General features: G+C 42.7%; 1 protein-coding gene across 1 annotated transcript; it reads right to left on the reverse strand.

Moving 5' to 3' along the window:
* Positions 1 to 9,544: 9,544 nt before the first annotated feature.
* Positions 9,545 to 10,162, reverse strand: LOC145982691 (protein GVQW3-like). The gene has a single exon (XM_083116053.1). The coding sequence runs from the start codon at positions 10,160 to 10,162 to the stop codon at positions 9,545 to 9,547; it is 618 nt and encodes a 205-aa protein (XP_082972179.1).
* Between the last annotated feature and the right edge of the window lie 2,510 nt (positions 10,163 to 12,672).

Below are 12,672 nucleotides of genomic sequence, written 5' to 3' on the forward strand. Positions count from 1 at the left end.
TGCTCAAGTGTGGAACCCCCTCTAATCCAAGATTTTTGTAAAAATGCCCTCGGGAATTTCCTGAGAAAGTATGACCCCCCTCAGATTGATTTGCATACACTTATAAAAGGCATTTCTGTGAGATTGTTGTCCATAAACTTGTCAAAAATATGCCCCTCTTGATATTTTTTTTGCCCACACATAAAAGTAGGCCACACACACACACATATATACACCTACACACCTATACCCACCCACATACATACCTATACCCACCCACACCTACCCACACCCATACACATACACATACATATTGATTTTGACTCTGATATTGATTTTGACCCTGATATTGATATTGATCTTGATCTTGACGTTGATTGACGTTGACTGACGTTCACCTACCTATATACACACCCACCCACACCCACACCCACCCATACATATTTACTTCCGGTCCATTTGTGGCCTATTTTCTGGTTTATTTATATTGCATCATGTTTTTGCAACAAATTATTAGACACGTGTTGTTTTCTGATTGGTTGCTTATGATATAATTTGATGATGTGTTATATTCTGATTGGCTTATTGTTTCAATGCGGTCCGTGCTTAGGGTATATAAAGAGATTTTGCATTGCATATCAGCCAGTATTGTAAGAGCTGTTGAAGAGAAAGGGTGTGTTGTTGCAGTGCTGAACCCAACTGATATTTTTATCCAGCATAGAGTTTTGATTTGAACCCCAAGAAATTTTATATAAATACCAAAGCCAAAAAATATTAACACACATATACACACATACACACATATACACACATACACACTGCTGAACCCAACTGATATTTATTATTAAGTATAGAATTTTGATTTGAACCCCAGGAAATATATATAATATAGATACCTGAACATGCAAACATATTTTGAAAGAAGAAACATTGCAAGATATATAAAATCAGACCACCTGTTGGATTGTTTTAGGGAAAAATTTGAAAATCTATCAGAGTATGATTTTTTTTAAAGTGCAAAATGAAACAGAAGCAAGATGGGTACTTGACAGTGATGTTGGGTTTGGGTATGTGAGCATAGAATTGGGTTCTGAATATGATGATTTTGAATCCAATACATACTGGCATAGAATTGATGCATACCTGTTGCATTGTTATTGGGGAAAATATGTTGCTTTTTTTACAAAAAGTACTTCAAGTTTAGAAAAATTTAGGTTTTACAAATTTTTCCATGATCATAGAATTTATAGAAACAGCAGGTGGCCTGTTGATGACATATCATGGGACACAACAATTTCCATACTTGATGAGGCAGGAAAATTGGATGTAAATTCTGGTTTATATTTTAATGAGTTGATTATGTACCTGCTTAAAAACAATATCAATTCTGGCTCCTTCAATACAAGATGGATTTAAATAATTAGAGTTTTACACAAAATATTTTTTTGTAGATGGAACCTCTACCAGATTATAATCTATTCTATGGAGATTATGTTTATACAGGCCCATTGTTTGAGTATAAGAGTAATTTGTTCATCACACTTGACAGATAGGATAGGAAAATTGCACAGAGACGTGCTAACAATATTTTTTTTGCTAACAATTTCAAGTTTCTTGAGTGGGAATATGTTGTTTCTAAGATCAGCATTGATTCTGTAGTACAGTATTGCTGTGGAACATGTTAAGTCCCTGGATTCTGTCACACCTATTCTAATACAATTGATATCACAAGGCACGCACTGCATAAAATCATAATTCCAAGCAATGGCATGGATTCCACGATTCCATATCAAACATACTGCACTTGGAGCTTCAACAATTCGGGACTGTGCAATATATTGTCTACAAATGTATGAAAAATAATATTGTACGGGTTGCAAACAAAACTCCCAAAGCTTATGTGTTTCAGGTTCCTGAAATTTGAAACAGAATCCAAACTGTCTGGAAGTTCATAAAAGTGAAGCCATTCTACAAGCGGGTCTATCTCAGCTTCTGCATGATATATTTGAGCAAGAGGTGATGTGTTTATAATATTTGTTGGTATAGAGGTTTGTTCTGAGTATCTTATCAATTATGAACAGCTCTGCTGCATGTTGTGATGATGAATATCTAGTCCCTAAACCTAACAGAGCTGTGCAGTGATGTTGTTATTGGGAACAGGATTCAAATCCTACACAGATTTATGGATAGGAGTGAAGAATTAATTTTTACCATGAAATTATATCAATATCCCTGTGCAATAATGCTGTTATTGGGAACAGGATTCAAATCCTACACAGATAGAGATTCTTGCTGAGCTTAATAGGTGATTGTTATGGAAGATATTCAATATTTCTGCTGTTATTAGGTACAAAATTCAATTACACAATAATATCTAGATAAATAATAATGCATATAGAACTGTGGTTTCTATAAATCTATACTCAATATCCCTATACCTGACAGCTGTGCGGTGATGCTGTTATTGGGAACAAGATTCAAATCCCACACAGAAACAGATTTTTGCTGGGCTTAGAACTATTATGGATAGGTGATTGCCATGAAATACCTGACAGAGCTGTGCAGTGATGCTGTTATTGGGAACAATTTTAACAGAGCTGTGGTTTCTATAAATCTATACTCAATATCCCTATACCTGACAGAGCTGTGCAGTGATGCTGTTATTGGAACAGGATTCAAATATACAGATCCTTGCTAAACTTAGAACTATGCCATGAACAAAACTGTGCGGTGATATAATTATTGGGAACAAGCTTCAAAACCTCGCACAATGCTGAGCTTAGAGTGAAGATACCAGTGATATAATTATTGGGAACAGGATTCAAATTTTGGAACTATTATGGATAGGTGATTACCATGAAGATACTCAATATTTTTGTTATTAGGTATAAATATTATTTCATTCAATTCTTCACCTCCATATCTATAACATCTCTGTGTAATTCCATAACAGTTCCATGATCAGCTCACAAACAAATCTCATCTAACAGTTCCATAACAGTTCCATGCTCAGCTCTGTCTGTGTGAGGCAAGCACAGCTCTGTTAGAGATAGGGATTAAAAATTATTTTATTCTTCACAAATAAATCTCATCTAACAGTTCCATGCTCAGCTCTGTCTGTGTGGGGATTTGTGCCTAATAACATCAAAAACAACACAGCTCTGTTAGTTCAATTCTTCACATCCATATCCATAACATCTCTGTGTAATTCCATAACAGTTCCATGCTCAGCTCTGTGTCTATGTAGAGCAGATAGGGATATTATATAAATTTAAAAATTATTTTATTCTTCACAAACAAATCTCTTCTAACAATTCCATAGCAGTTCCATGCTCAGCTTGTATCTGTGTGGGATTTGTACAGCAACATTAGAGACAGAGTAGATGGGTATAAATATTATTTTATTCAATTCTTCACCTCCATATATATAACAGCTCTGTGTTTATAATAGATCTTCACATCTAACAATTCCCATAACAGTTTCATGCTCAGCAAGGCTCTGTGTCTGTGTAGTTTCATAACAGTTCCTGTGTGGGATTTGTACAGAGCACAGCTCTGAGATAGGGACTAACAGTTAGGGTATAATTAATTCTTCACATCTAACAACTATAACAATTCCTCCTATCTATTGAGTGTCTAGATGTTATTTCATCCCTATGCCATGACAGTTTCAACTCTGTATTTGTGTGGGATTTAAAGCTTGTCCAATTCTTCACATCTCCCAATGTGTGGCATGAAATTGTGTTTTTTGCCAAAAAAAAATCTCAGCATGGCCCTGTGTCTGTGTGAGATTTGAGGCCTGTTCCCGGTATAGGTAGATTTGAAATAGGATCTGTGCCTCCCGGCTTGAGAAGAAAGGGACTATGCATATTGTTTTGAGGTGGGATCTGAATCTCAGCAAAAGCCCTAATCACAGCGGGGCTGTGTCAGGGATCATAATTGATAGGATATAATTGTATTCAGAACAAACCCCCCTATAAGATATGATAACTTTCAAGCTCTGCTGTTACAAACACTTCCCTGTATACATACTGGGCTATCACTATAATAATATTTGCCACATGTTCTGTGATTATAAGTAATCTTGTAATAATTATTCCTGTCGGTGATAAAAATATTGTTCAATTCTAACTAGTTCAATTCTTCACAATTCCATAACAGTTCCATGCTCAGCTAGCAGATAGGGATATTAAGTATAAATTTAAAAATTATTTCATTCTTCGCAAACAAATCTCATTTAACAATTCCATAACAGTTCCATACTCAGCTCTGTGTCTGTGTGAGGCAAGCACAGCTCTGTTAATAAATTTTATTTTTTCCAATTGTATAATTGAGCATAGCAAAAAATCTCAGCATGTCTGTGTTTGAGGCCTGTTCCCGGTATAGGTAGGTACAAATCTGGCAATCACATAGGATCTGTGCCTCCCGGCTTGAGATATGCACATTGTTTTGAAACCTTACTGGGTGGGATCTGAATCTCAACAAAAGCCCTAATAAAATATAATTTGGATGTGTTTCTGTATTTTTCAAGCTCTGCCGTTACAAACACTTCCCTGTATACATACTCTGCAACATATGGGCCATCACTATAATAATATTTGCCACATCTTCTGTGATCTGTTATCTTGTAATAATTATTCCTGTCGGTGATACAAATATTGTCACAAATTTCCTGTCTTGAGGAAATATCAACAAGGCTTATTCTTCACAAACAAATCTCATCTAACAATTCCATGCTCAGCTCTGTGTCTTTTTTTGTTTTTTTTTTTTTGTTTTGAATTAAAATTTGTGGGTGCGTCGGCACTTCAGGCCATTTCGCACCCTTCTATGTATACGGGGGAAATGTCCCCTTATCTAAAATTCTGACTTAATTTTAAAAAAGGGGTATAGATAGCCCCTTGGGAAAAACTAAAAGTGCAAGGTTGTAAAGAGACCTGCACGAGACAAACACGACACATTAAAAAGTCAGAACAAACTAAAAACCTCCTTACAGACGGTGGAAAAGTCCAGCTCTTCGCAAAAAACTAAAAAAACGTGATAAAATGCTGCCGTCATCACCCAACAGGGATGACAAACAGCCGGAAAGGTTAAAAGTCTGCCGGAGGTAAGCAAGATCGACACATTCAACGAGAATGTGTCGAACGCTTAAAATAACATTACAAACACGACACAACGGAGGGTCCAGCCCTTGGAGCAGGTGACCATGCGTTAGACGGCTGTGTCCTATACGCATGCGGGTAAGAATAACTTCTTCTCGCCGAGAGGGACGGGATGAGGAACGCCAAGCACCTATGGTGGGCTTAACAGCGTGAAGCTTGTTCCCCGTTTCCGTATCCCACTCGGCTTGCCAAGTGTCAAGAAGGCGACAACGGAACACATTCTGCAGGTCGCTAGCAGGCAAAAGGTGGACGAGAACATCGCCGTCTGCATCAGCAGACTTGGCGGCAGCATCAGCTGCTTCGTTCCCCTGGATGCCCACGTGGCTAGGGACCCAACAGAAGTGTACATCCGCACTGGCTGATAAGGACACAAGCCGTCTGAATATGCGTTGCGCTACCGGATGCCGGGAATTCGGCGAATCCAGAGACTGCAACACGCTGGTCGAATCACAGCACACCAGGACTTTCTTCAGACCATTGACGTCTGCAAAGTCCAGTGCTTTTAGGATGGCGTACAACTCTGCCGTATAGATGGAACAGGCAGGATGTAGCGAGAAACTGGAACTTTGAGAGTCTAGGACGAAGGCGCAACCAACTGATTCGACTGTCTTGGACCCATCCGTGTAAAACACATTAAAATTGGGGTGCTTCGCACGAAGTTCTAAAAACCGTTGCTGGTATACAACCATTGGTGTCTCTGACTTTGGAAGGGCAGTCAGAGAAAAATCGATAGAAGGTGCAGGAAACTCCCAGGTGGGGAGAGGCGGAATGAGTGGAGATACGCCAGGAAGATCACTGTCAACATCAAGTGCTGACAGGGTCTCGTCTGCACGAACACCAAATGGTCTAGTGGCACTAGGGTGGAGCCGATACCTTGCCAGCCTATTCTCGTCTGAGATGGTGTGAAATGAGGGATGTGAAGGCATCGAGCGAAGATGGAGGAAGTAGTTCACTACCAGCCGCTGTCTTCGCAGAGACAGCGACGGCTCAGATGCCTCTACGTACAAACTGGCGACTGGACTGGTCCGAAAAGCACCAGAGCACACACGTATACCAGCATGGTGGACGGTGTCTAGGATGCGAAGTCTAGATGGGCGGGCAGAAGAATACACAACACATCCATAATCAAGCTTCGACCTGATGAGTGCACGATACAAGCGAAGCAGTACCGTCCTATCAGCACCCCAAGAAGTATGAGATAAAACGCGTAAAAGGTTGAGAACTCGAAGACAAGAGAACTTTAACTGGCGAAGGTGAGGTAGCCATGTTAATTTCTTATCGAAAATGAGGCCCAGGAAGCGGACCTCATTCACGAAGCACAGGGGAGATTTCCCCATGTACAGGTCAGGATCGAAATGACATGTACGTTGACGACAAAAGTGTACACACACGGATTTCTCGGATGAGAAGGTGAAACCTGTTTGGGAGGACCACTCAACCAAACGGTTTATCGTCAGTTGGAGTTGACGAGAAGCTGACGCGAGATTCCGTGAACGACAAAAGATCGTGAGGTCGTCTACATACAGTAGACCATGTACAGGGGCAACAATCCTTGCCATAACGCTGTTCACTGCTATGGCAAACAGAGTCACACTTAAAACGCTGCCCTGTGGGACACCGTTCTCTTGTTCGTGAAGATCTGAAAAGGAGTTCCCAACACGTACGCGGAAAAAACGATCGGATAAAAAGTTTTTAATAAAGTACGCCATGTGGCCACGCACGCCCCAAGAATGGAGCTGCTTTATGATGCCAAAGCGCCACGTTGTGTCATATGCTTTTTGGAGGTCAAAGAAAACTGCAACTAAATGTTCCTTGTTGAAGAATGCATCCTGAATATGTGTTTCCAGCTGAACCAGATGGTCCAGTGTGGAACGGTTGGAGCGAAAACCACATTGAAAATTACTTATCAAGCAGTTTTCCTCCAAAAACCAGGTGAGACGCTTGTTGATCATGCGTTCCATCAACTTGCACACACAGCTAGTTAAGGCAATAGGCCTATAACTCGAGGCTGCGGTGCGTTGTTTACCTGGTTTCAGGATGGGAACGATAATTGCTTCTTTCCAGGACGAAGGGAAAGAGTCCTCCAACCAAAGCCTGTTGAATACCGCCAAAAGGAAATTTTTGGCTCCAATGGGCAGATGACGAAGCATCTCATAGTTGATCTTGTCCACTCCAGGAGCTGTATTCTTTGAATCTCGAAGCGCCTGATCGAACTCCCATTCAGTGAATGGAGAGTTGTATGGCTCGGTGTTATGACTTCGAAAAACTAGAGGGCGTCGTTCTTGACGGTCCTTCTCACGGCGGAAACGTGGTTCATAATTTACAGAGCTAGACGCATCAGAAAACTGCGTGGCCAAGATATTAGCTATGTCTCAGGAATGGGTGTACAACGTCCCATCGTGCTCCAGAGCGCTCAGAGGAGTAGATGCACCCCCCTGGATGCGACGTACTTTGGTCCAAACGGCTTTCGACGAAGCCTGCTTCGTCAGAGAAGACACGTATTGGACCCAGCACGCCTTCTTACTGGCTCGAATAAGCCGACGGGCACGGGCACGCTTAATGCGGAACTGCTCGAGGTTTGCGGCAGTGTGGTTCCTATTGAATCGATCTAGGGCATGATTGCGGTCCTTGATGGCTTCACTGATCTCCGCAGTCCACCAGGGGACTGGGCGTCGCCTCGCAGGTCCACTGGGATGTGGAATGGAGGTGCGTGCAGCATCATGCACTCGAGATACAAAGATATCTAAGGCGTCGATTGGTGGTAGAGTCGACGCAAGATCGACTTCAAGGTCCACTGCACGCTCGAAGGCACCCCAGTCTGCCCGACTGAGATGCCAGTGAGGGTGTTGTTCACGTGAATGCTGAAGATGTTCCAGAGTAAGAAAGAGTGGGAAGTGATCACTCCCACAGAGATCAGGGTGAACGCTCCAAGATGTTGTAGGAGCAAGGCTGGGACTGCAGAAGGACAAGTCCAACGCAGAGTGTGTGCCTGAGGAAGGACTGAAATATGTGGGAGTCCCATCATTCAGCAACGTTAAAGCTGATGCCTCACGGAATTGATCTACAATTTGACCCCGGGGCTCTGTACGAACGGAGCCCCACAAACGATGGTAGGAATTAAAATCGCCCAAAAGAACTACAGGAGACGGAAGTTGTTCGAATATAGACAGGAGGTCCTCAAGAGAGAATCGCTCCTCCCTTGTGATGTAGACACAGCAAACGGATATTGGCTGTGGTAGATGGACACGCACGGCGACAGCTTGGAGGGGGGTGGTGAGAAAGATTGGCGTTGAGTGGATGTTATCTCGAACACCGATTGCAACACCACCGTGTGCACGACGACCCTCAGGAAGCTTGTCGGTGCGGTAAAGCGTGTATCCGTTCAAAATCGCTGATTCATTTGGACGAAAATGTGTCTCTTGGAGACATATGATGGCAGGGTCAAATTCAGATATAAGAATTTGCAGTTCCTCGAGATGCGTTCGGAAACCGTTAAGGTTCCATTGGAGACAATAAGCCATATCTGTAGGTAAGATTGTTACCTTTTAAGGCGTACTCTATTTCTAGGCCCTGTCACCTTCATAAATTCTTCATCCGCCGCTTCGTCCTGTATCATGTCCTCGGGTAAGGACACAGAGGGCGAAGGGGATGAAGGGGGAGTGGGGGCGGGTGCTTTTAGCGCCCGCCGGGCAGCTTTCAGCTGCGCCTTAAGTTTCAGGGTGGTGGCTGTCACCCTGACTGGAGAGCTAGTAGACTTCAGAAAATGTTCTTTATTATACACTTGCTTGAATTTCTTCTCTGTGGAGCGAGTAGTGGTTGCTGGTTTCTTCGGAGCGGGGTGAGCTGCTCCGGGAATACTTGCTATAGGCTTCTTCTTCTACAGCAACCTTCTTCTTTACGTATATGGACTTATTCTTCTAGCTACAAGTATGAATCAAATATGAACGAGCCTTGTGCGGAAAAACAAAATTTATTGAAGGAGACAGACATTGGCACATCCTATTTTTCTACATAGTCTCCGCTCTTAGTGATACATTTTTCCCAATGTTGTGGTAGGTTCTTGATGCCGTTCTCGTAGAATGAAGCTGGGCGGGTAGCCAACCAGTTGCGCACAAAGGTTTCCACCTGATCGTTGGTCGCAAATCGCTCGCCCCCAAGTGCTTCTTTGACGGGTCCGAACAGGTGAAAATCACATGGTGAAAGGTCTGTGCTGTACGGTGGAAGCAGAAGCGGTTCCCAGCAGTTTCTGCCGCGTAACACCTGCTGTATGGGGTCTGGCGTTGTCGTGGAGGAACAAGACCTGGCGGATGGGACAGCCGCGTCGTTTGCGTCGATACTGCACCTTAACTTGATCCAGGAGGCCGCAGTAGTAGGGTGCGTTGAAGGTTCGACGTTCGTGTAAGAAATCAACCAGTAGGACCCCCCTCCAGTCCAAAAACACCGTGACCAACACCTTCCCCGCAGACAACCGAACTTTGGCCTTCACGGGGTTTCCTTCGCCTTTCCTCCTCCACTCCATGCTGGCACGCTTGGATGCTGGGGTGTAATGATACACCCATGTCTCGTCTCAGGTAACGATGCGATGCAAAAAACGCTTCCCCTTCCACGTCAAAACGAGTGTGAAGCTGGCGAGCAATGCGAACTCGGTCATCTTTTTGAGCAACATTCAGCAGCTTGGGAACCCACCGAGCTGTGATTTTGCGGAAACCCGAGTGCTTTGTGATGATTGATTGGACACTTCTATAGCTCACACCAAGTTCTGCCGCAATTTGCTTCACAGTGACTCGGCGATCCTGTTTGACAAGCTCACGAACACGAGCCATGTTGTCATTCGTCACACTGGTACGAGGACGACGGGGGTGCACTTCATTTGCAACACGTTCACGGCCTTGCTGGAATTCCTTACACCACACCTTCTCTCTTGCCCACGAGAGGGTACTATTCCCAAACTGGGCCTGCAGTCCGGTAAATTTCGGCCAGTTTGACGTTTTCCTGGGTGAGGAACTTGATTGTGCGTTGCGCATCAGACACTGGCACACTCTGCTCACTCATCGTGAGAGCTACTAAACGAAGCATGCGAAACACCGGCTGATCTGGTCCCTGACTCACGACAGCCCCACCTACCGGCCGCACATGCCCAATCACACCCTGCTACCCATTCCGACGCTTAGCCAATCAAGGCTCGTTCATATTTGATTCACCCTCGTATAAGCTGCTTCTTCTACAGCAACCTTCTTCTTTACGTATATGGACTTATTCTTCTAGCTATAAGCTGCTGCTTCTACATATCGACTTATTCTTCTAGCTATAGTCTTCTTCTACAGCAACCTTCTTCTATTTACAAATATTGGCTTATTCTTCTAGCCATATGCTTCTTGGGGTGTAAGGGGTGACCTTCCACTTAGTACACGCAAATGTTAAACTCACTTCCACATCAGTACACCCTGGACTGCAGACTAACGAGGCTCTGTCGACTCGCCGCATGGTCAGTATAATTTTGTTTGTGTTGTCCTGTTCTTTTGTCCTTATGTGTACTGAGTGCCCCTTTACAGCCTCAGCTTTTAACGAAAGTCAGAAAATTTTATGGTTTTTATTTATACAACGTTAGAGTTGTTATGTGTAATGGTAAGGGGCTGGACCCCATATAATAGCCTTAGTGCTGATGCACCCAAAATTCAAAAAATCCATATGCTTCTTCTTCTACAGCAACCTTCTTCCATTTACAAATATTGGCTTATTCTTCTAGCCATATGCTGCTTCTTCTACAGCAACCTTCTTCTATTTACAAATGTATTTCTTCTTTCATCTACCTATGTACAGTTACTTAGTCACTACATGTGCTGATGACTACTTATTTACATTCTCCTTAGAGGTTTCTACCTTTTGTTGCTTACGATCACCCCGTGGATCTTTGGAATTACTTCGACCGCCATCTTTATACAAATCTTCAACCAATCAATCAATAAGCTGGACGGGCTCCATGAAGAGACTAAAACTATGTACAGTTTTCTTGGTTGTTATTTTAACGCTTGCAAGTTATGTACCCCTGAAAATAGGAACCCCTTAATGAAACAGGAGAAACATTAAATCAGAGGTACGAACGCACAGTAACAAGAAAAGCGTTGCGGGAACAAATGGGGTACACGGTAATTGAGAAATGGGAATGTGAGTTCCATGACGAAATCAAAACCAATCCGAAACTACGCAAATTTATTGGTGAGAACTGCTACTCACTTGACTCCTCGCTTATCCCCAAACAAGCCTTCAATGGCGGTCGTACAGAACTTTTCAGGGCTCTATACGAACGCCAAGATGGCGAGAATTCTTGCATGAAACTTTTAGATGTTGTTTCCCTGTACCCGGCCATGATGAAACAGCGAAAGATGCCTACGGGTAAACCTGTGATTTACACTTCCGAGTTTCCCCCACTGGAAAACATATTCGGGGTAGTAAAGTGCGATGTTCTTCCACCTAAAGATTTATACTTACCTGTGTTTGGCATGGCGTGCAATAGCAAGTTAATGTTTGCTCTCTGCCGTGCATGTGCACAAAGTGAGAATCAGGAAGAGTGCCCGCACACCGAAAAACAAAGATACTTCCATGGCACCTGGGTATCAGAAAAACTCAAGTTGGCTGTAGAGAAAGGGTACAAAATACTAAAAATTTATGAAGTATGGGATTTTCCTTCAGCACAAGAATCAGATAATGTGTTCAGAGAATACGTAGATACTTTCCTTAGACTGAAACAACAGTCCTCAGGATATCCTTCCACTTGCAGTAATGGGTGTAAGGGGTGACCTTCCAAGTAGTACACCCAAATGTCAATCTCACTTCCACGTTAGTACACCCTGGACTGAAGACCAACGAGGCTCTGGCGACTGGCTGGCCCCATGGCCAGAATAATTTTGTTTGTGTTGTCCTTATGTGTGCTGAGTGCCCGTTTACAGCGTCAGCTTTTAACAGAAGTCAGAACATTTGAAGATTTTTAATTATGCAACGTTAGAGTTCTTCTTTGTAATGATAAGGGGCTGGCCCCCGTATAATGTGACGGGAGCAAAATAGCCTAAGTGCTGATGCTCCCACAATTTTAAAATCAAATTCAAATTCAAAATCCACTTGCAGTACAGAACATGACAAAGACAAGTATATTCGAGATTATTTCGAACATGAGGGTATTCAGCTTGTCAAGGAAGAAATTGGATACAATTCTGGGCTCCGTTACATATCCAAAATACTCCTGAATTCGATTTTTGGAAAATTTGCAGAATCCGTATTATAAACTAAGTCAGTTTTTGTCAATACAGAAAATAAATTCCATGATATTGTATTCAATCCACAATTTGAGTTTAAAAATGTAGTCCCTGGACCTGGAAATGGCCAATTCGCAGCTAGTACTCTCCAATGTCCTTGTCTCAGTCTCAGCATTTATCACTGCTTATGGAAGAATGCATTTGTATTCATTCATGGATCAAGTAAAATAATTATCCATTATGTGGACACTGACTCTGTATTCTATGTTGAAAAGCAGGGTGAA

The sequence above is a fragment of the Lepisma saccharinum genome, unplaced genomic scaffold, assembly GCF_977018435.1.
Source record: "Lepisma saccharinum unplaced genomic scaffold, izLepSacc3.1 HAP1_SCAFFOLD_337, whole genome shotgun sequence".
In the NCBI taxonomy this organism is placed as follows: Eukaryota; Metazoa; Arthropoda; class Insecta; order Zygentoma; family Lepismatidae; genus Lepisma; species Lepisma saccharinum.